This window comes from Martes martes (assembly GCF_963455335.1).
Source record: "Martes martes genome assembly, chromosome: 4".
NCBI classification, from domain to species: domain Eukaryota; kingdom Metazoa; phylum Chordata; class Mammalia; order Carnivora; family Mustelidae; genus Martes; species Martes martes.
Window position 1 is genome coordinate 98,769,289 of NC_137891.1, and position 24,462 is coordinate 98,793,750.

At 42.5% G+C, this 24,462-nt stretch overlaps 1 protein-coding gene across 3 annotated transcripts in view; it reads right to left on the reverse strand.

Moving 5' to 3' along the window:
- Nucleotides 1-5,944: 5,944 nt before the first annotated feature.
- The window catches only part of AHCYL1 (adenosylhomocysteinase like 1), a gene marked incomplete at its 3' end in the record, with an annotated part of 41,230 nt that continues 22,712 nt past the window's right edge, over nt 5,945-24,462 (reverse strand). For 2 of the 3 annotated variants that reach the window (XM_080799965.1, XM_080799967.1), the window contains exons 2-17: nt 22,553-22,664; nt 19,914-20,057; nt 18,862-18,962; nt 18,115-18,217; nt 16,858-16,952; nt 16,170-16,276; nt 15,228-15,344; nt 14,891-14,954; nt 14,007-14,095; nt 13,572-13,642; nt 13,114-13,208; nt 12,928-13,026; nt 12,481-12,549; nt 11,964-12,042; nt 10,735-10,855; nt 5,945-10,215 (exon numbers count right to left, since the gene is read on the reverse strand). In XM_080799965.1, coding sequence (XP_080656091.1) covers nt 10,209-10,215; nt 10,735-10,855; nt 11,964-12,042; nt 12,481-12,549; nt 12,928-13,026; nt 13,114-13,208; nt 13,572-13,642; nt 14,007-14,095; nt 14,891-14,954; nt 15,228-15,344; nt 16,170-16,276; nt 16,858-16,952; nt 18,115-18,217; nt 18,862-18,962; nt 19,914-20,057; nt 22,553-22,664 — 1,473 coding nt within the window. Of the gene's footprint in view, nt 10,216-10,730; nt 10,856-11,963; nt 12,043-12,480; nt 12,550-12,927; nt 13,027-13,113; nt 13,209-13,571; nt 13,643-14,006; nt 14,096-14,890; nt 14,955-15,227; nt 15,345-16,169; nt 16,277-16,857; nt 16,953-18,114; nt 18,218-18,861; nt 18,963-19,913; nt 20,058-22,552; nt 22,665-24,462 lie in introns of those variants that run through there. The other variant, XM_080799966.1, reaches the window with a different exon arrangement.

Below are 24,462 nucleotides of genomic sequence, written 5' to 3' on the forward strand. Positions count from 1 at the left end.
CTGAGACCAGCTTCCCTGAAAGCAGGCTCTGAGGCAGAGATCTGCATCTGGGAGGTGTGTTGGAGACCGACCCTGGTAAAAACCCCCTTAAGCAGATGAGAGCACCAGGACTGGGGGAGGGAGAAGTTGAACTGTGACACGGTTGCCATAGAGATCTCGGTGGACCCTTCAAGGCCCTGGAGAGCCCGCATTGGAGGCCAAGGAGTCAGGCTTTTATATTCCTGCATGGATGAATCCTCAGCTGCCAGACTGCCTGGGGTATATCTTTAAGCTAAGGGAGCTCTCTTCACTGAAGAAGGACTTCTGGAAACTGCAACTGCTAAGCAGCCAACACTTCGGGCAGTGGAATTATGAAAGCCCCAGCCCCGAAAGGAGAGTTTGAGCAGCAAGTCACCGTCCCCAGGACACACCGTGCCTTAGTTTCTAGTTCTGCGTAACAAGCTACCCTCACATTTAAGGATCAAAATAACAAATAGTTATTATCTCATCGTTTCTGTGGGTCAGCAATCTGGGGGTGGCTTTGCTGAGTGCCTCGAGCTCAGGATGTTAAAGCATAAATTGTTCTAGCACCTGTTAACGTGGTAAGGAAGACTTCAGTCCAGACTCTTGGAATAGGCGTCCAGACTATCCCTAGGTGAGAAAGCTTGGGCTCAACTCCAAATCCAACAAAGACTGCTGGGAACTTGTAGCCAACAAGTGGAATGAGGGGGTTAGTGGATGAAAAAAAAAGATATTACTAAGAGGAGACACCAAGGGTAGGGTGATTCTTGCTAAACTAACAGGATTCTTGCTGAAGGCGGGCCAGGGTGATCAGATATCAAGGGTGGAGAAGGAAGAATATGATCAGATACCAAGGGTGAGAAGATTCTTGCTAAACTTACTTAGTAGAATTCTTGTTATACTTGGGCTATGCAGGCCCGGAAAGGACAGGAAGCCAAGGTTAAGGCCTCATCAAGGAAAGGGCTCAGAGGAGGCTGATTGCAGTTTGGACAAGCAGAGCGTCTTTGTCAAGGTCTCTCACGAGGTTACGGTCAAAGCTGTTGGCTAGGGCGGTGGTCTTACCTGACAGCTTGACCTGGAGAAGGGGAAGGATTCTAGGAAGAAGGCAGAGTAAGAAGCACGAGGAAATCTGTCTCCCCATTTAGTGGACAATTGTAGTGTCAGAATGTGTCTGATGTAACTGTTTTGGAACTCTGAAGTTTGCTGAAGGCTCTGCAGGGAAGACCTGGAGAGTAAATTACCTTCACTTTGATCAATTTCAGCTGTTAGCCACCCTAGCAACTACCCATCCCCCAATGGCTTGTAACTGTACCTTTAGTTTTCTGCATGAGACTGATACGTTTAAAGAAAAAGATTGTTAGTGTGAAAACTAGTATTACTGTATCTTCGGTTTGTGACTCCACACTTTGTTTTTTATATAATTTAGGAGAATAGTGAATTTAAAAGAATTATTCGTTTGTTTTGGGGCACACAATGTATAAAGACGATATTTTGTTACATCAGCAATCAAAAGGGGTAAGGACAGAGCTATAAAGGAGCAGAGTTTTTGTATGTTACTGAAGGTATAAATTCAAACGAGAGCATTATAAATTTAGAATCTTAAATGTAATCCCATGGGAACCACAAAGAAAATAAACTGTATAATATACACAAAAGGAAATGGGAAAGGACTTTAAACAACTCACTACAAAAAATAAACTAAACACAAAAGAAGACAGTAAGGCAGGAAATGAGAGACAAAAAAGTTACAGGACATATGGAATACAAATAGCACTATGCCAGGGGAAGTCCTCTTGATAAGTAATTAAGTGTAATAAATTTAACTTGAATTGTTAAAAGACAAAGATTGGCAGAATGGGCAAACACACAACCTAACTCTATACTATCTGTAAGACTCACTTGAGATCCAAAGGCACTATCAAGTGGAAAGGGGAGGATAGAAAAAGATATTCCAAGCAATAGTCACCAGGAGAGAGCAGAGGTGGCCAAATTAATATCAATTGATTTTATTTATTTATTTACTTATTCATTTATTTATAAAGATTTATTTATTTATTTGAGAGAGTGTGCACAAGTGTGAGCATGAGGGTAGAGGCAGAGGGAGAGGAAGAGAGAATCTTAAGCAGACTCCATGCTGAATGCAGAGCCCGACACAGGGCTCTGTCTTACCACCCTGAGATCATGACCCTGAGATCACGACCTGAGCTGAAACCAAGAGTCAGTCGCTTAACTGACAAAGCCATTCAGGCACCCCAAAGGAGGATTTATGTAGTAAGATTAGGCTCAAAACAGCACAAAGCTCTAATAATTATAAACATGTATGGCATCTAATGAAGACCATCAAAATATATGAAGCAAACACCGATAGAATTGAAGGGAGAAATGGATAGTTATACAATAATAGTTGGAGACTTCAATACCGCACTCACGATAATGGATAGAACCAGACAGAAGGTAAGCAAGAAAAGAGAGGACTTAAAACAATAAACCAATCAGAGCTAACAGACACACAGAACACTATCCAACAGCCAAAGCACACACATTAGTAAGCCCACAGCAGAGATAGGAAAAAGCCACACAAATGGTTGTTCCCCATTGTATGTATGACAGAGAAAGAGAATACCTTTCTTCATCTTACCATTAGATGTGACACAAAGCCATCTTTGCTTGGAAGAATATTCACGCACAGCTATCCCTTCTGTTGACAGATTTGCCTGAAAGCAAGCTATAAGAGCTAGTGCCCCTCAGGGAAGGCTGTGCTCAGTTGACCCTCAGGAGAGTTGCAAGCCCGTATTTGTCCAGTTCAAGCTCCTTGTCACACTTTCCTTGACGGGAAGACTCCTCTAAGTGGCCCTTCAGAAGCATTTTGCCCAGATAGAAATACAAAAGCAAGGGAATCATTGAAGAGAATGCCCCTTTCATTTGGTGTTTGTGCAAGGAAACAGTGGGGTGGGTAGAGTATGTGTGTGAACTTTTGTGATTGACAACCCAATGCAGAGCACAAGGGCCCAGTGGGTCATCAGGGGATCTGTGTGGCCCCAGGAGTGGGTGACTTTGACCCAGTTTGGCTCTGGCTCTGGGAAGCAAGTATTCTGTGTCCCCAGAGGCAGCAGGTTCCCTAGGTGACTGGCTTGCTATTCAGGAAACGTCCGCAAAGTCATGGCGTCTGCGGCGTGGGGCTTCATGGCCATGCCATTTCTTCTGCTGAAAGGATCTTTTTTAAGAAATGAGAACCACAGGGAAACTGCCTCCAAGTACCCTTGAGGAGCTTCAAGGTGACTCAGAAGAAAGGCCTCAGGGAGCCAGAAAGCATGAAGGTTAAATCCTAGGTCTACCTATCAACTACCCTAAGACTCGAGATGCTTGATTTCCTCCTGGCCCTAAGTTTGTTTCAGTGGGTCTGGGACAGGATTGGGAATCTATATTTTTAACCAGGCCCATATGTGACTCATACTAGAAACCTGGTATGAGCCTCTTTCCTACAAGCCGTATTGGCTTGTGTTTGTTACACCTGGACCCTGGAGACAGACTGTCTGGGTTACTTCCAGCTCCACCAGCTTGGGATTTGTGTATACTTGGGCAAGTTATTTCACCTCCCTGTCTCAATTTCCCCATTTGTACAATGGGGAGAATAGTAGTACCTGTCTTATGGGGTTATTGTGAAGATCCAGTATGCTAATTGCGGAAAGCCTTTAGCATGAAACCAGTTACTGCAAACACTGTGTGTTCCTCTTAATATTCCAGAGCCACAGACCATTATCCACAAGTCCAAAATTTAAACAAATTCTAAAAATCAAAAAGTTTTTCCCTGGGACGCCTGGGTGGCTCAGTCGGTTAAGTATCTGCCTTGGTTCAGCTCAGGTCATGATCCCAAGGATCGAGCCCCGCCGTCAGGCTCCCTGCTCAGCGAGGAGCCTGCTTCTCCCTCTGCTTGCCGTTTCCCCTGTTCCTGTGCTCATGCACGCTCTCTCTCTCTCTGCCAGATAAATCTTAAGACAGTTTTTCCCTGAAGTTTGGCACAAATCAATGTGGCAGCGAAACCTGATCTGAACTGATGAGAGGCTACTGATACTCTTTATCCCTTATTCTGTGCATATTAAAATTTAATTGAAGAAATAGCACATTTGATTATGGAATGCTGCCTCACAGCCTCAGTAGGTATTACATGATATACTGTGTATTTGTGTATTTCCTAAAAATCTGAAATACTCTCAACCTCAAAACACAGGGGTTGCAGAGAAGGGATCTCCGAGCTACAGCTCATTATCTTTCCTTGGCCAGAGACAATGTGTAATAGCCAGACAATGTGAGAAAACTCGCCCTCTGGTGGTTGCAGTGGAGAACCACACCACAGGAGGGCCGGAGGAGAGGGAAAAGCCCCATCAGAGACTCATCCTCTGTCCCACAGTTCAGAAGAAAAATTCTTTTTAGAGGACATTTCTTAAATGTCTTCAAGGGCTGCTGTATGGGCAGAGAAGACATCACTTCAGTCAAAAAAATTAATATTCTATTTACTGAAGTAATAAAAACATTACATCAGCTTTTTAAAGTTCAGTTTCTAGATCTTATATTTATAAAGCTAGCAAATGTTAATTCTTTTAATTAGGGGAAATTTGAATATCCAATTTATAAACAAACTCCTTTAAACATTTCCTATTGCATTTTTGTATTTAATATATTCGATTTCCTTTTCAGAGTACTTTAATTATCTGGCTAAACTCAAACAAAATACTACTAAAATTTCCTATAGTACTTGTGATCTCTCTCTCTGTCCAATAAATAGATAAGTAAAATCTTAAAAAAAAAGTTCCTATAGTATATATATAGTTTCCAATACCATATAGAGAGAAATGATTGCAATTTAAAACTGATTACTAAGTCTAAATTGATTACTCACTCACACATTCCAGACTGGAATCACAAATTATCTTCCCCAAGTTAATTTTTAAGTTGCTTTATCAGTTTGCTGAGATTTCCTAGTACCAGAGGGAATCCTGGCCAGGATGCAGATGGATTGTGGATCTGCTAGCGGACTAGAATACTCTGTTCAATATCCTTTACTTTCCAATGCTTTCATTCTCTTAGCTTCTGCTCTCAGACTCCCTCTTCTTACCTAATAGAATGCAAATGCAATGCCTTTCAACACATCTTTCCCTTTGTACCTACCACACCACCTTTATGCCTGCGGTCAGCAACTCTTTCCCTAAAAGGCCAGTAAATACTTTGCACTTTGTGAGCTCTTTGGTGCACCTACTTAACTGTCTGCCATCGTGAAAGGAGTCATAGACATTACATAAGTAAGTGTGCCTGTGTATAAAACTTCATTCATGGACACTGAAATTTGAATTTCATGTCATTTTCATGTGTCACAAAATAGCAGTCACGGTTTAAAAAGACATTTAAAAATGTGAAAACCATTCTTTAGCTTCTGAGCTGTACTAATATAGGCAGTGGGCCAGATTTGGCTCACTTACTGACCCCTGCTCTAACCCAGAGTTTTGCACGCAGTTAGCAGGTTAAGTACTGATGTCAATTCTTGTTCTATGTTCTTTGAAAACTCACACATTTCTCTGAAATTTTTCCTCATTCAAAGTTATGTGGCAGCTAAGACTGTCCAGGGAGCACTCTGGAGCGGTTATACCATGCTGAGCCCACACAGGGATGTCCACACTTTTGTTTAACTATCCGGGTCTGTGTATTACTTTCACTGGGATTTGTCAGTGAAATACAGTTTTGTGTAGAGAGGTAAAATACTGTTTCTTTGTTGATTTCTTTTCCTTTGCTAACCCAGGAGTCTTAAACTTTATCATCTGGTCTGAGATGTTCCTAAATAGAGCCAAGAGATTTAAAAAACTTTTCTCAATTGATGAAATTAAAGTCTGATTTTTTGGGGGGGAAGGTGTCTTTGAACTCTCATTAAAATTCTTTTTTTTTTTTTCATTAAAATTCTTTAACTTTGCAATAAAACTTACAAAATAGTAGCAAGTACATTACAAATAAAATCTTTTCCTAGCCTATCTGGGAATGAGTCACTGACCTGATGACACATCACCCCTTAATATTTGAGTCATTTCCTCCAAGCAAGGACACTCTATAGACAACAGTTCAGTCGATAACATCACAAAATCAACCGAAGTTCCCACCACCTAGTCCTTGTCCTCCTTTCAGGTTTCAACAGTTGTCCCAATAATGTTTACAGTAAAAATGATCCAGTTCAGTTTATTTAGTTGTTTTATTAGTCTCTGCAGTTTTTGGTCATTCTTTGATTTTGGTGACCTTGGCACTTTGGAAGCCTGACTACAGGCCAGTAATTTTGTAAAACAATTTGGATTTGTCTGATGCTTCCTCATGATTACATTCGGGTTTTACATCTTTGGCAGAAATATCACAGAGGGATGCTGTGTCCTTTTCAATGCATTCCAGGGGTGGAGGATTGAAATGGAAGGTGAGAATCCTCCCATTACTGATTTTTTTTTAAAGATTTTATTTATTTATTTGACAGAGAGATCACAAGTAGACAGAGATGCAGACAGAGAAAGGGAGAAGCAGGCTCCCTGCTGAGCAGAGAGCCCGATGCGGCTAGATCAAAGGACCCTGAGATCATGACCTGAGATGAAGGCAGAGGCTTTAACCCACTGAGCCACCCAGGCGACCCCCATTACTGATTTTTATTTTGTTCAATTAAGGTGGTCTGCCAGCTTCTCCACTTTAAAACTATTCCTTTCCCCCTTATACTATTTTATAGGAAGGTACTTTGAAACTATGTACATATCCAATTCCTTATTTAACCATTCATTCATATCAGCATAAACTTATAGTTTCCAATTTTATTTAATGATTTATAAGCCCTTATTTTGATGTCAGATTGTCTCAGATTTGCCCTGCGTAAATTCCTTTAAAGCTGGCTTCTGTGTCCTTTTGACATGCCCCCATCACTTTTTAACTACTTTCTTTCTTTCTGGCTCATCTTGTACTTTTCCTGCCCAGCCATGGAATCAGCCCTTTCTCCAAAAAGTCCTGGCTCCTTTAAGTGGAGAATGTAATGCCTAAATCCAGATGCTAGATTTGTGCCTTGTATCGGGAGAAAGAGACTGCTGCAAGGCTCATTTAGTTGACAGAGCTAGGGAATGTTTGTGTATGCACACACATGTGATATTTTCCCACCATAATAGGCAACTTTTTATAAGCTTTTTTTTTTTAACTTTTTATAATCTTAAAAGTTATCAAAGAGACTCCCAAGACAGTTAAAGTTTAAATCTCTAATTAGGCAATATGAAGTTTATCTTAAATTTGGATTTATGTGCATGGATAAAGCCTCCCAGCATTAAAAACACTCATTTTACCAGTCTGCACAGAAATCATCAACATTGTCTGGGACCAATTTAACAAAACAGAAAAGGCATTACTTTTGAGTATTATTAATAGATACATTGTTACATCAGAAGACAGGAGACAACTCCAGAGTTGGATACAGTTGTGGGAGGGGCTAAAGCTTTCCTAATTTTGGAGACATTCTTTTTTTTTTTTTTTTTTAAGATTTATTTATTTGAGAGCAAGCAAGCGAGCAGTGGGGAGTGGCAGAGGGAGAGGGAGAGAGTCTCAAGAAGACTCCATAGTAAGCACAAAACCCAACGTGGGGCTTGATCTCATGACCCTGAGATCATGACCTGAGCTGAAACCAAGAGTCAGCCGCTTAACTGACTGAGCCATCCAGGCACCCTGGAGACATTCTTTAAGGAAAAGAATTAGGTATGGGCTCTTGAAGGGGGACTATGCAAGTGAGGGGCCCTGAAATTTCAGATTTTTTTTCTTTTTTAGATTTTATTTTTAAGTAATCTCCACACCCAACACAAGGCTCAAACTCCCAACCCCAAGACCAAGAGCTGCACACTCCACCTACTGAGCCAGCCAGGTTCCTTGCAGATTTGTTTCTTGAAGGAATTTTGAGTGCAAGTGCTTTGGCACAGAACAGGCACACACAACTTAAGGTACTCCTGAAAAACTCTGCATCCAGCCTGTTCCTCTCCGTACTAGGTCCTCAGCACATCTCTGTTAGAGGCTGCTGACTGACCTCTGACTCATCCCACTCTAGAAAACAAGTTCTAATGACGTTCTGCTGTTCAGGCAAGAATGACACAGAATCCCAATAAGGTCTTATCATTTTAATTGACTTTAATGATTATTGCTCATCTGCAAGGATTAATATTGCATTCATTAAAAATCATTCAATACAAAATAAACTTGTTCTTCCCGAGTTGCTCTCCACACGCTCCCTCTGATGCCAGACATTTTCCCACAGTGCCCTTTGTTACATGGCTTGACAGAGATGGAGCCCTTACCTATTATTCCTATGGACACAGTAATAGATTGGGAGCAGGGGGCAAGCCAGAGGGCAGCGGGACCTGGGCCCCTTGCCTCCAGCAGAGCTGATGTCATGGATACCACTGTTGGCCAGGTTACCGCCCCTCCAGGATGGGGTGTTCTGATTGGCTGGTTCAATGCCCTTGGAAAAAGGGCTTGAACCCTTAGCATCTACAGAGAAGAAAGCATGGTCACACTGAAAAGAAGTGGGAAGGGGCTAGGTAGGGGAGAACCAGGAGAGGAAAAGGAAAAATGTTTTGGCAAGACTCTGCTAGAAGGACGCAGAGTGAAAGCTTTCCTTTCTTATGTTTTTATGTCTGTCTCTCTGATCAACAGCAAAAGAGAAATGAACATTGCTAGTACCTAGCACTAATGCCTGACCCAACTTTGAAGGATCACCAGCTAGAACAAGTTGAAGATTTAGAATCCTGGATAATTATATACTTAAAGCTCGTGAGCATAAAGCTCATCGGACCATGCAGAAATGCCGGTAAGCAGGGTGCATGGCATGGGAATACATACCTCTCCAATCTTTGAGGGCCTTTCTAGGGATTCTTTCCGAGCATGAGCCAGGATGCACTGATTACCTTCTCTGTGCACAAACTGCCCTTTAAGATCTTGGTTCATAAACTTTTTGTGACATGTGTCAATTAAAAGAGGTACCACTTCTGTAAAACTAACGTTATACATGGGGCCTAAAGTCCCAGACCAGTTATATGGAACTATATTTCCCTCACTCTGGCCCAATTTATCCTTTCCCTCCCATCCACATCTACCTCCCTTTAAATATTTTAGGTTGCAGAAGCACAGCTGACCAGAAATTTGCTCTTAAAGGATAAATCCTAAAGATAGAGCTCAGTGTTTTAGACTGAGTAATGGCTCAAGAAATTCGCCTTCAGCACAAGCTGTATGGGGCAGAGCTGACAGAATTTGCCATTATGGCCCCAGTTCATCGAAGCTATAAACTATGGGCTAGAAACAGAGAGACTTATCAGAGTTTGAGGCCAGCATTTCTCCAGACTCAACTCTGCACTCTCAGCTCCGAAGGTTCAAAAGAGAAACTGGGAATGACTAATCACCCAAGCAGTTCCTCAGTGTTAACACTAAGCATTTTTCTTACCTTTTTCTTTCTTTCTTTCTCTCTTTTTTTTTTTTTTTTGTACAACAGAAATCAATGCTAGGGGACAAAATTAAACTTAATAGAGTGCAGTCTGGTTAAAAACTTGAAAAATGAGAAGGTCTGGTGGGAGTGGAGGAAGGGTTGTACTAAATCCAAGTGGACCAACTGGATCTTAACAGTACACATCTCTGAACCAGACACACCGCCTGCACACAGGAAACAGGGCTTGGAACACCTGAAGAAATGAGCATGCGCCACCTAACACCTAACCTACCTGGCTAGTGGGTGCCATCCATCCCTGCTTCTCTGACAAAGTGAAAGAGCACTGATTTCAGCAGCTAAGAAATGGGCTCTTTTAAGGCAATTTAGACATTGCAGATTGTTCAACAAAGAAGGTACCTTAGCATTTCCTGTTAATAAGGTACCCAATTAAGACTAAAGTCCCCAGAAATGGGAAAGAATCACCTTTCTGGGCTGGGAGAGTAAAATCCTTCTTTAGTGACTAGGGTGAGGAACCTTGAACCTCAGTTTCATCTAAAGAGCCATGAAGCAAGTTCCTGTGTGGTCTGCAGAACTTGGACAATGAGATGAAGAAAATGAAAATGAAATTACAGAAAAAAAAAAAAATCAACAGGAAAGGAATAAGAAGAAAATAAACGTTATCTTAAAAAATATTTCTTTTAGAGTTGTGTGGTACACGTGGACTGGTCCTTGGTAATATGGTCCATTAGTATCTGTAAAGGAAGAGACTGCTTGGTTAGCACTTGGGTCTTCCACATGAGAGATCCAAGAGAAAAATAAGAAACAGAGGATTCTCCCCAGGGTCCCTCCCGGCCCTGGCGGGATCCCTACAGCCATTCCTCATGGATCATTCTTCCCGCTGCTTCCATGGGGTTTCTGGCAATGCCATCTCTGATTTCATTTCCTGCTCCCTGATAATATAAGCCAGTGGTTTTTAACCCTGACTATACATTAATCTAGGGAGCTTTTACAAAATAAGTCTGGGCCCCATGCCAGACCAACTGTATTAGAATCTCTGGGGATGAGACCAAGCTTCCTGCTTCAAAATTCTAGAAAACCCTCACCCCTTACATCTACTACTAGATATACAATTTCTCTGCTACCTTGTTAGTCTGGAGCAGAGTTCTGGTACTCTTCAAAATCAGGAACACCACTTTATTTAAGAATGCTGGCTAACATGCTTTGTTTAATATTGGGTAAAAGAGCATCTCACTTGTTTTCCCCCAAGTTACCTGTAATAATTGGGTTTGAATGGCCCATTTTTGTTGAGTCCCAGATATTTTGCTTGGTCATCTGTCAGCTCTGTCAGGTGGGCATCAAATGATGGCAGGTGCAAGCTGGCAACATACTCATCTAGGAAGAACACAGTGGCAGGGGAGCTCACTCCGTTTCAATCTGCCTCTTAGGGCACACCCTCCCCCTATTTTCATCTGAAGCTTTTTGAGGAGGACAAGGAATAAAATCACTGTGAAAGCACCTGTAACTCAAAATATTTGCTTAAAGAACCCTCAAAGTTGCCTTTCTGGCAGGGTACTTCTCTCTGTATATCCAGAATGCATTTGGAAGGCCATTTGCTAGGGTGACAAAATGGGGTAGACTTGTACCTCCCCATCCTTCTCTGGCAAAGCTTTTGGCTTTACCCCAGTGGCTAACATGCTACATATGACTCTCACCTTCCTGTAGCAACTTCCTTAACTGAATTACATTCAAACTATGAAACAAAGTAGATACCAATAGCTCAAAAGTGCTTTGTATCATTACGATTTCTTTAGAATAATATCCATAAAGGCCCAAATCTTAGGATCACTGATTTCTAAGGCAGCTGGTGCAAACTGATTACTTTTCCATAGATAAAACTTCACAGGCTTTACTTTTATGAATACGAATTAAAGAAAAAAAAATCTGAGATAAGCTGGTTGGAGGAGATGAGAGTGAGAAGTCTTTCAGCTTTAAAGAAGGGGTGAGGGGCTGACCAGTTATAGATGGGAGGTGGGTGCCACTATTCCAGAAGGGCAAAGAACCAGAAATGATGTAGTATGCCACATGAACACAACGGAGCTGTCCCCCAGATTATCAGGAGGTTCGTATTTACAGAGGATGGATGATAAAACCTAGATTTGTTTCTGTTTCTCTCATCTTGGTCACAGGCTGTAGTCACTGGTGGTGGGAAGTTTACTGAACTCCATATGGCTACTAAGAATAAGAGCATCTACCTTAAACCACTATGCTAAGCACTTTTACTCATTAGCTCTAATTCTTACTACAATCCTACAACGTATGTAACTATTACTCTCACATTATTGATAAAGATACTGAGGAGATTAGAATTGGTCCTGAGGCCCAGAAACCATGAAATGCTAGGATGCAGATTAGAACTCTGACTCTAAATCCAATACTTTCATTTTACCAAACCATGCAAAAGTCTGGGGATCGGTAGAGGCTCCTACTGTTTCTCACTCACCCATTTTCTTAGGAAGCAGGTATACATCTTGTTTGTATCGTCCCTCAGGTGCATTATACAGCTCTATCAGTGCCAAAGCCTAAGTTGGGAAAAGAGGGTCAGAAGACACAAAAACACTTCTTAGACAGGAACCTAAAAATAAAACTCAATATAACAGGGTCTTGGGGTAAGTACCACAGTGATCTATCATGATGATAGTACCCAGGACTTGGCCTGCAGTAAACACCACCACACACCATAAGAGGATTTGCTGCTGTTTTTGTTTAGTTCCTAATAAAAGAACAGACTAAATACAACTAGGCTGGAACCCTACCTTCTCAACTAACATAGCCAACTCAAAGGGGCACAGACACTGACTCTGCCTGAGGACTCTTTTCTACGCTTGAGAAAGCCAGTCTTGGCCCCTTGTAGCCTGAAACAGGTTGAAAAGAACACAGCACGGCACACTCTCATTGAACTCTGACCCAGGTCTGGTTCCACTAATCAGGGCAGGAGAGGCAGGCATTTGGCCACATACCTGTGTTGTAGCTGTGATGGACAGAACAAAGGTGGGAACTGTGGAGCAGCTCAGGTTGAGAAGACGACCCTGAAAAGGTAAGAGAGACCCGGGTGACCTGTGCTCCCCCTCCGTCTGATTCCAGTGTCATACAAGTGAAGCAGAGCAGGACAGGACTCAGTCGGTACAGAAAGAATTACAGTTCCACATCAGGCCTCTAGATTTTATCTTATTTCCCGTAAGCCCGTGTGAGTATGACATGCTGAAGCAGCCACGGGAGTCAGGAAATAGTGTATTACTTGGTAAAAGGTAGATCTTTTTTTGAGTGGTTCTATTTTAGGGACCAGAAAGTTTAAGAACTAGATCTCTATCCAAAGATGGAGTTCAGGAAAAGCTGGGCCCAACGCTTTCTCCCCAATTCCCCTCCTCCGCCATGGATCTAACGACATTGCCCTCCCGTGTGTGTACCTCTGCCAGGAGGACAACACGTTTGCCATCTGGCCAGATGACATGGTCCACCTGAGAGCGCACGCGCTCCCATGTCAGCTCTGGAGTGCGCAGGCTGGTCTGAAAGGAAGATGGCACAGTTGACGGCGGCTATAGTGGAAAGGAGGGGAAAAAGGCCTTGCAGCAAATCAATGAGGGAAACCTTACCACATCAATTTCTGTGTTGGAGTGGCCCATATTGCATACGATACAGCTGTTTTTCATGCGGTCCAAATGCTCCCGTGTCACTACATTCTTATTTCCTAAAGGTAAAGGAGAGCAGCCAAAGAAAGATGCTGGGGGACAAAGGTACCTGGCTTCCAGTGAGGACATGGGAAAAGAGGATGCCTGCTGCACTGAAAGGCATGCATCCTTTATGAGAAACGAGTACACTGCGTAACAGCTTTTTACACTCAGTGATTTGGTTTTAAGATTCAACAGTATAAATCGCCTTCAAGAAAAAAGGCTCTTGGTTCTGGAAAACATGTTAAGGTTCCGATAGCTTATTCTGGTTCTGAGACTTTTACACCGAGCACAGGTCTCACCTATTTTATCTGAAAGACCACTTTCAAGATTTGGCCTCAGAACTACCAGTCCTCCATGTACACCAAAGCACTGATACTTACCCGTGCAAGTTATTACGACATCTACTTGCCGGATGACTTCATTTAGCTTTACCACCCTGAACCCATCCATGCTAGAAGGAAAGGAAGGAACACAATGAGCAAAGCAAGGAGGCAGTGGCACAGAGGCTGGTCACAAAATGAGACCAGCGAAATTCCCTTCTGAAGTCGGGTCCAGTGCTATCTCATGCGTAAGTGACAAGCTGTTCTAAGCTACACACTGGCCTCTTCGGACTCCCCGAGATTTCAATCAGGAAGGGAAAATGCCGAGAAGCTCTAGGAGTGCCCTGGGCTTACAATGGAGGGAAGAGCCATCCTCCTAGCTTTCTCTTCCTTTAGAGGGATTTCTGCAAGGAACGGTTAATATAATCAATCATAAACTCTCAGAAACACTAAGTACCAGGGGTGAATCTAACAGTATTACCATCCTGTTCTTACCAGGCCTGCAGAGCACAGATGGGGTCGATTTCTGTGATGTAGACAATTGCTCCAAGGGCCTTGAGAGCAGCACAGCAGCCCTTTCCCACCTGCAGAACATAAGAAAGAAGTAGGGGTGTCAGGTCATTTAAGGCATGGGTAGGGGGTATGTGGCTATTCTGGAGAAGGGAATTAACCTCCCTGAAATCACCAATGCTCTAGTGAGCCCTTGCAGGGATGCTCCAAGCCAGGCAGAGCATAAACAGATCCAGATTATGCTGCGACCCTCAGCCAGAGAGGTGATCTGACATTCATATTTCACAGCAAGGGCTAGGGGCTCAGAATAGTGAAAGAAACTCGGAGATTGAATAAGTGTTACCATCAGGAAAACAAGACCAAGGAAGAGCAATTGTAACCTCTCATAGCTTATTCCAGAAAAACCTGATTAACTCTCATTTAAGATGCATCGAACTCAAGGACAGCCCAGCAGTTCAAGAACCTCCATGGGTCACTGATGACAATAGTCTCCTTCACCTAGTCTAGTTTAGGGATCATCAACTATGTACCACTTAGGGTCACACCCTTCAGTCCCAGGTCATTTGTGTGGCTAAAATGCCACATGTTCACTTCAAGTCAATCTCATGAAAGGTAACTGTTACCATGGTGGAGGGAGGGGCAGGGCTGCCAACATGCCATTCCACAAGACAGTGTGGTGAGATCTGAAAACTCAATGGATTTTGTATGTCTCTATTCATAAATCTGAATAAAGCACTTCTGCTACTGAGATACATTATCTCGAAGCATATTTTAACCTACCATGTCAGTGACCATGCTGACAGCACAGATTGCCTTCACTTCACATTTCTAGAAAGTCTATGAAAAGACACTGAGACCCAGCTATTTACCTCACCATAGCCACACACCACCACTTGTTTCCCACCAAACATCACATCTGTGGTCCTCTTCAGGCTGTGGAAAACAGATAAGGGCTCAACTTAAACATTATTAGCCCAGACACAGTCCCTCTGCACAAAAGCAAAAGTGTGAGGCAATGCCCCATGAGAACTCCAGCTGGAAGCTGGCTGGGCCCAGTATGACATGAGCCCCTCTAACGAACCTTTAACACCAAAGGAAGACGACGGGAAGACCACGGGAGAAGACTAGGAGTGGTTTCAGAATAACATTGCGACCCGACCCAAACCTGTCCCCTAGGAGTCTGAATATCTATACATTTCAACCTACCCATCCAAAATGGACTCTCGGCAGCAGTACAAGTTATCAAACTTCTGTTTGGTAACAGAGTCATTGACATTCATGGCCGGAACACAGAGCTTCCCAGCTTTGGAGAGCTGATACAGCCTAAAGGGAAAAGAAGCCACAAAAACAAACAAAACCGAAATTAGCTGGTAAAACATACTACGTGGCAAAATCTGCCTAATTCTCTTAGAGCTCCATGCTGCCCCCCCCAGCTGTATTTATTGCCCAAGGATATCAGTAAGCAAGAGCATTTCCTTGTCCTCACCTCTTTTCATTTTCTCTCCCCCTGGGCCCCCGCCCTTTTCTTGGAAGGGGAAAAAAAACCCTTTCAATAGAAGAAATTGACTTCTCTTCCATAAAAGGGGATGTATTTCCTTAGATCAGCATTTTCTTGATAAAAAAACAAACAAACATGCCTACTTCTGATAAACAAAGATTATCAATGACTCTGATTCGGTTGCCTATGTGTGCTTGTATGAGCGTGTGCAGTGTGCCCACAACAGAGAAACACTCTTTCAGAGAGAGATCTTTTAGGGTTTTTGACAAGCCAAGAATACTTTGCCCAGTTTTACTTTTTGTAGTGTGTATAATATATAGTTTTACAATAGGATTTTTTTTTGTATTTCAAATATAAAATTTTAATACAATATTGAATACAGTTTTCCAGATACATTCATTCCCTACACCTCCCAACACTGGTTGAGACTCACAGTGGAATAAGTGGGAAAGAAAAATGTGTGAACTAGAACCTGAAATAACTTCCTTTAGGATCTCCTGGATTCTTCAGAAGTAAAAACAGAGAAGTTTTATCTAATGAAGGTACTCCCATTTAGTTACACATCTGAAACATAGCCCTCAAGCCTAACGGAGACCAGGAGAGTTTGCTGAGGCAAGGACACAAGGGGCAGCTACTCCAGAATCTGTTACCTGTGAACACCAGTCACGCTCTCTTCCACAATGCCTCGGATCTTCTTAAACACGTTTGGATACTTCTTATAAACCCAGTGGGTTAAGTCTCCCCCATCATCCAGGATCTACAGAACAGCCAGAAGACTTCTATGGGCATTCAGGCTGCTAGAGCTGGGGGGAACTTTGAACCCACTTTCTGTACTAGTAAGAGAGCCCTGTATGTTTTGGAGGAGCACTCCTCAGAGCTCCTTAGAACAGGTTTAGACAGTGGAAACACAGTCAAATCTGTTGGTGTAGAATGGTTAAAAGGATTCCTAAGTTTGTTCTTGGCTATAGTGAAGAGTATTAGGCTAATCATAGCCTCGTTTTTAGTCTACAGTCTTGAAATATATAGCTCTGTGGGATGCAAAAGGCGAGCTGGGGCAGGAAGGAAAGAAACCAGAATTCTACTCCAAAGAGGAACCACATTATTTCTATTTATTTCATTCTGCTGTGTTTGAGCCACAAGTGTTCACTTTAGTTTTACCCTTCCCCCACCTTTCCATTCAGTACTCAGACCCATTCTGAATAGGTATTGAGCTAAACACTCTGACAACAAAGTAACTGTATCAGAACACACATCCAAAACATATTTAGGGAACCATGCTTTGAGGGAAAAAAGGAAACAAATCTATGGTCAAAGTGTGGGATGAATATACATCATTACCATGTTAGCTTGCCAACCATCCATGTTCACACAGCGGTCAATACACCACCAGAAGTCATCTTCTGACTCGCCCTTCCAGGCAAACACTGCAACTCCTATGGGGATGGGAACAAATCAGCTGATTCTTCCTTCTGGGAGTCTGCTATACCAATACCACTTTCTGAGATCCATGTGAAGAGGAAAAAGGCTACAGAAACTATGTTGGACAGGAAACAACTTCGAAAGGGCAAAAAGTCAAAATGGCACCTGTAGTTCAGAAATTGGTAACAAATTTAAAAGATTTTTGTTTTTTTAGAAGTATTTTGGAACCTTAAATTGTTACTCTCGTTCGTCAGTTTTATACTTGGAACTTTAACAACCTAAGGAGATAAAGTGAAATGGGAATCAAAATAAAGTTGTTCACTAGAACATTATTTGTATTAGCAAGAATCTTGAAACAACCTAAATGGTCAACATGAGTAAAACGATGAAGAAAAATCATGTGGCCATATGATTATTACAAATGCTGCTTTCAAGAAGTTTTCAGGGACATGGAAAACTACTTCTGAAAGTGTTATGTTTTAGGTAATAAATTATATATTGAGACTTATTTATCTCTGTAAAAAGTGAACAGAAGAAAGGAAAAATGTGTAAAAGATTATCCCTGTGCAGTAGGATTATTATTATTATTTGGAAACTCCTAAATTTTCTGTAATGAACACCAGAAAAGAACAAGAAAATCAAAAGTATTATAAAGTTGCTCTCTGAGGATCCCAGGGAGATGGTAAGTCCTTTAAGAAACCTCACAACGATTTTCTTCTAAACATTTTTACAGTAAAAACTGTTTCAAGCTGAGCTGAACTTACAAGTAGTCCATACAGTTTCAATACAATATTGAACACCAAATTATCTAATGAACTACTAGTACTAAAGGCAGTTCTTACTTGTATGCCTTCAAAAGTGATGAGCCTTTGGTGAAAAGAGATCGGCTGAACTCCTATACCTCATACAGTTTAATATTCCTCCTTGTTCACTTACCATTAGAATTAAGCATCTCCCCATATAATTAAGATTCTTTTCAAAGGTCATTCTTAATGACCGTATCAGGGATATGGACCTTCCTTTTATTACCCATTTTCTTCCTGTTGCTATTCTTATTACCCTCCAACGTTTTATAGCCTCTAGACAAACACATAACCATAAAGATAGTTTTGATATGTAAATATTTTACTTAGGTAATTATTTCGAAGCACAGTTGGTGAAAAAGGCTAAACTTACCAGCCTCAGCCAGGGCCGCAGCCACTTCGTTCTGAGTGGAATAGATGTTGCAAGCAGACCAGCGGCACTGAGCCCCCAGGGCACAGAGTGTCTCAATCAACACCTATGTAGACATATGGGAGGACAGAGTGAGAGACAGGAGGGCTGGGTGGGAGCAGCACACAAGGGGACCATGCCCAGCAACTCTGCAGCAACTAGCGCTACACTGGGAAGTTATAAGAGGGTATGGTCCAGCGAGGGAGCCTACCGCTATCTAACTTTACCCCGAAGATGTGCTCCTAAAAGTCTTAACATCTTCCTAACAGTTGTATTTTTGCAGATCTAGATCTCCGAGTCAGGTTTGTAAATATACGTTATAACTATACACACAGAGTAGAAAACCCCATTACTGTGTAACAGGAGGTCCCACCTAACAGTCATTAGCATTTGGAGATTGGATAGATACGGAAGGAAAAGCAAAAAAAAAAAAAAAAAAAAAAGTTTATTTTTCCCCCTCATCAGAAGTCCCTCTTTAGGGGCGCCTGGGTGGCTCAGTGGGTTAAAGCCTCTGCCTTCGGCTCGGGTCATGAAACCAGAGTTCTGGGATCGAGCCCCACATCAGGCTCTCTGCTGAGCAGGGAGCCTGCTTCCTCCTCTCTCTCCTCTCTCTCTCTCTCTGCCTACTTGTGATCTCTGTCGAATAAATACATAAAATCTTTAAAAAAAAAAAAAAAAAGAAGTCCCTCTTTAGTCTCCCAGCAAACTCACCGCTGTCTGGGCTGTGATGTGTGTACAGCCCACTATTTTAGCACCAGCCAAGGGCTTCTCCCCCTGAGCACGTTTCCTGAGTGAAATCAGAGCAGACATGTCTGTGAAAGAACAGAGGATTTGAGCTAGGTCTGCACTAGCAGTATTATCAATTTCTGCCCCAGCAACATCTAGGGCTGGTCTGGATCTGTTGAGATACTGCAAGATAAAGTAGAAACACCAAGTAAATTTCCATGATGACTGGCAACTTCAACAGCAGAAAGACAGTTGGGGAGTTGTTATCCAACTGCTCGGAAATTTCTCTCCTCCTGCAGAGGACTGAACAGAGAATGAATTCTCACATCTGGTCAAAATGGAGAGTGAGTCTCATCATTCACTTGGGAGGAGGGAAGTGGTTATGGCATTGGCTAAAGGACTCCTAATTATCAAACCAGGAAAGAAGTCTTCACCCTCAGCAGAAGAGCACTTGCTATGCAGCCTAACCCCATTCTGTCAGTCTGTTTGGTTTCGTACTTACCCCCAGCAGAGAGCACACCTTTAGTGTGAAAGTAACAAGAGTGAAAAGACCTTATCAGGAGTGGGGTGGGTGGGGAAAACCAAGATTTAACGGACTGTCAGTCACTTTCACTCTTGCTCCAGCAGAGGGTGCTAAGGACCAAAGAGACACTGGTCACCACATCCTTAGCTGAAAACCCTCCCACATCTGCTGCTTCTGGAAAATGTAGGTCTCTGAGATTGGCAGCTGTGGTAGGATCCCGCAGAACTAACCACCATGTAGTGATCCAGGACTTGCTGAGTCCACAAGGAGATCTCCGAATATGGTGTCATGGGGGAGGAAAACAGAAACTACTCTGTGTAATTACTACGTGCTGAGAACAGGAAGCAAGGAGAACAAGAACAAGAACCCTGAGGCTCAAGCAGCACGCAGAGAGATCTGCTTATACAAGAGCCCAGAATGATGAATTTTTCAAGGCGACTTTCAAGTGTCAAGTTGTTTGTGGGTCCTGATGACCAGCAAGTGGGATGCTTCTGGTCCCACTCCCTTTCTTTACCTTGTTCTGCAATCTCAATCTCCCGGCGTCCAAATTCTGCCTGCTTGATGTTCTTCACACAGAAATTGCTGCTGCCCTTGGAGTTGGTCTGCTGTTTCTCTCGGGGAGAAACCTCATCATCAGAGCTATCTGTGTAGGATGCAGCTAGAGCCAGGAGAGAAAAAAACAAGGACAGAAAATCCTCAATGGCCCCAACTCCACAAAGTGCACTCCCCAAAGGACTCTCATTTAAGTTAAGCAGACTCAGAACTGGAGCCACCTTTTACACCACTCTCAGAGTCTCCCTCCTCAGAGTCTAACGGATGAATGACATTGTTGTGGATCTCTCAGCGTTGGAGCCCTTTCTTCCACCCTGATGATACTCTGCCCTTAGTCCCTGTAACAGGAAGCTACAGAGCCCACTCCTGCACCAGCTCTAGGGATCCCAGCTAACAGGGGCACTGGGTCCCAATGTGGATTGGAACAAGACATGGCAAAGATGGAAGAATACTTAAGGGCATGTAAGGAACACCATTGCTGTAGAACACTGGTTCTCAAACTCAAGCATCTACAGCATTCATCAGAATCATGTGGAAGGTTTGTTAAAATACAAATGGCTAGGCCCCACCGCCAGAGGTTCCCAATCCACAGATCTCGGGTGGCACCCAAGAATCAGCATTTCTAACAAGTCCCCAGCTGTTGCTGCTGTTGTTTAGAAAACCACACTCTGAGAACCAGTAACACGGATGACAGTGCTAAGAGAATCTTATAAGGGATTTTACACTAGGCTGTGCTCAAGGAATACAGAGATGGAAAGAAACGACTCAAAAGGTGAATGAGTAGCTCTGGTTGTACTACTGCCAGCCCTGAGATCACTCGGTATGTTCAACTTTAAAAAAACCAGCTTCACATAAAGGCTAAAAATGTCCTTTCAGATAGATGAGCAGGGGGACATAGAGTAATCACTCCCCTACTCTCAAATCACTTCTTTCCTCTCTGAATCAACGAGTGGTTCCCGATCTGTCTGTCTCTGCCAGTGCATCAGGTCTCTCTCACTGTCTTCCACACACTGCTAGCCAACACAAATACTCCCAAAGGTATCTGTCTCACCAGATAACTGAACTAGATCCCAAAGCTTTTTAAAAAAATGCTCTGATAAGCTCATGTTAATACATGGACATCAAGATTTTTGAGAACTTTGCGAAAGCTTTCTTCACTCCCTCCTTCCATCCTCCTCTTAGAGCCCAGCTTTTCACAATGAATTCTCTCTTTGCTGGAATCGGTCTGCTTATCACTCCTACTCTTTCGTATCTGTCACTTCAAAACACCTTTTATTTTTGACAGCCATTATGTTTTGAACCTCTTCTTGCACACATGCCACAATGACTCTGAATATTCATTTATTTCAGTACTTAACCCTGTAAACCACCATTTGCTCTTATCTGCTTATCTTATCCATGCTGAGTTATCAGTGGCACGGAGCAGAAGACGCTTCTTTTTAAAATGCATTTACTTTAAAAAAAACAAACAATCCTTTCCCCTCAAGTCCAGTCCTTAATGTTAATAACACGGTATAAACAGTATTCTGGCAAAGTCATTTATGGAGATGGTAAATAAATCTCTTTGCTGAAACTAATAGCAATCTATGACCTTGGGCAAGCCGCTTAAACTCTTAAATGTTCCCTCAGTTGAACAATGGGGAATGGATCCACAGATGCCCCTGTGGATCTTCCACTGTCTACTCTGCTAGTACTCAAATCCTAACTTCTACATCCCAAACCACACTAACTTTCCAGTACTCCATGTAAAGTTGAGGACACAATTAAAAAAAAAAAAAGCCTACTTATATAGGATCAAATTAGGAGAGAACTAAAAAGAAACAGAGCTGGAGCCACATTATCATTGTTGAACCTCTCCTACTCCAGAGGTGAACAGGGGAGGGCACTTCAACATAAAGGGTAAGCTAGCAAATAAAAAGGAGCCAAAATACTCATTCTTCTTGTTACCATTCAAGCAGTCTTAGAGCCAAGAAAGAAAAAGACAGGTGGCAGGGTATATCTTAAACAACAAAGTTGGAAATTATGCTTCCAAAGTACACCTCTTTTTCAAGGCCAGTTCCATCAGCCAAAATAGAATTGATTTTCTCCCTTTGTGATGTGGGTGGAGAAACCTGGGAATGGGAACCGGCCCAGCACTACCAAGCAGGCATTGGCCACAGACCACACACAGAGACAGCCAGGGGAAGAGAAGTCTCCAGATGACAAAAGCCTCCCCGGCTACAAGCCTGACTGGGGACATTCCCATTGCCCAAGTGCTAATTATCAGCTCTCAGCAGAAGGATGGGAAGTACTTTCAGATTCTAGATAAGTAAAGCGCAGTGGGCGGAGAACTAGCTTAAGACTCTGGAACTGGGGGGGCACCTGGGTGGCTCAGTGGGTTAAAGCCTCAGCTCAGCTCAGGTCATGATCCCGTCCTCCTGGGATCGAGCCCCGCATTGGGCTCCCTGCTTGGCGGGGAGCCTGCGTCCCTTCCCCTCTCTCTGCCTGCCTCTCTGCCTACTTGTGATCTCTGTCAAATAAATAAATAAAATCTTTAAAAAAAAAAAAAAAAGACTCTGGAACTGGGAAGAGAGATCAGAGTGGACATAAGTTCACACCTACCTGAACTGTAGCTGTCCGTGGAAGACTGGGAGATGGAGCGAGACAAAGATCGGCGGCCTGTCTTGGTGGGGAATTTGGTGAACTCCTGCATGTCATCAGCAAACTGGATTTGCTGTAAGAGGAAGACAAACAGTTGAAAATTTACAACAGGCATTCTATGGAATGTTGAATTTTTTAAGGCCATGTATTTCCTTCCCTAAAACCTAATGTTATTACATAGTTCCTACAAGCCAGCAAATTCTCAGACTGGAGTGAGGGTGGGCAGAAGTTACTTGCTGACTCCTCCCAAATGCCAATTACTGCCTCTTTCCAATTGCTGTAGAATTTTGGGTGGGGGGGAGCTTAAGACCAAACTTCTTTTAGCATCTATCCAAATTTCACAAATCTTTCTTCTCACATTCCATCCAGTTTCCTTTCCTCTTACAAACTTGACACATTAGGTAGGCTCTTTACCCTTCCTCCCAACTCTACCAAAAAACACACATTCTCATAGTGCTTCTGCTTCCCCCCACCCAAAGGATTCTCTTAAAGCACATTCTTATCCTGAAATTAGCAATGGTCTTGTTGTTTGAAGAAAATTATGGAGTTGCCTTGAAATGGTGACAGGCACTGGGGTGCCAAGTCAGAGTCAAATGATAGCTATACTTCACAAAGCCATGCAGTATGCCCAGAACTTTCCACATCCAATAAAATACTGGCATACAATAAAGCACGCGAAATTCAAAAAAATATATGCACTCCACAGTAAAATCTAACTAATTAGGACTAATTTGAAGGAGAAAATAAATGACTTGGTAAACTCTGTATTAAAAACTTCTTTAAATGAAATATACCAGAACTAGGTAATTGTTTGAAGGATACTTGGAAAATTGGCTTTAATAAATGGCAAATACCTTATAATTACTATAACTTACAAATTAATGGATGCTTCTAAAATGTATGAAAACATTTTCTTCTATTAAATGGTTTAAACCTTCCTCCTGAATGCTCTCTTTAAGCTCTGATACACCCTTTAAAATAAACTTCAGCCTCCTGAAAAACAGAACGGTTTGAGACTATGAATTGAGATTCTCCTCACAATCTGACTAAATCTGAAAAGGTTCCCATGGAGAATTCATTAAGCTAAGTCTTTAGCAGATAACTCTGGAAATATAAAAGCTATTACAGATTAAAATCTTCTCCCCATAATGCTAGCAACATGGTTATAGCCACTCTGAAGCCAGAACAGTAAACTGCTTGTTTGTTACAGCAGCAGTATAAGAATCAGGAGTAAAAGTGCAACACAGAAAAAGAACTCAGTAAATAAAAAGCACTCAGTCTAAACAACATACATGGCACCAGAACTTGATTAACAAGTATCTTTATACACCCTAGGCAGCTTTTTTAGTTTAGTTGCTAAAACTTAAATAATTTAAATGCCAAAAGCACAGTGCCTTTCAAAACAATCAACCAACCAACCCACCCCACTCTTGAGGGGCACCTGCGTGGCACATTTGGTTAAGCGACCAACTCTTGCTTTTGGCTCAGGTCATGATCTCAGGGGTCCTGATCTCAGGGTGGTGAGATGGAGCCCTGGCTCCACGCTCAGCATGGAGTCTGCTTAAGTTTCTCTCTCCCTCTGCCCCTCCCACCACATGCACTCTTTCTCTCAAATAAATAAATCTAAAAACAAAACAACAAACCCACTCCTTGAAGTGGCCACAGGTCAGCATGTGCCCTTCTAGAGCGGATTTCCCACTGCATGTTCACATGACTTCTGCAGTCAGCAAAGCCAGTTTTACTGAAGAGATTTATCCAGGACCAAGGTAATGACTTTCAAACCCAATATGCAGTTCTTTTGGTGGGAGAAAAAATACAGTCAAGAGACCATCAATGCTTTTTAACATCCTGCAGAGGCAGCCCTTCCTCCA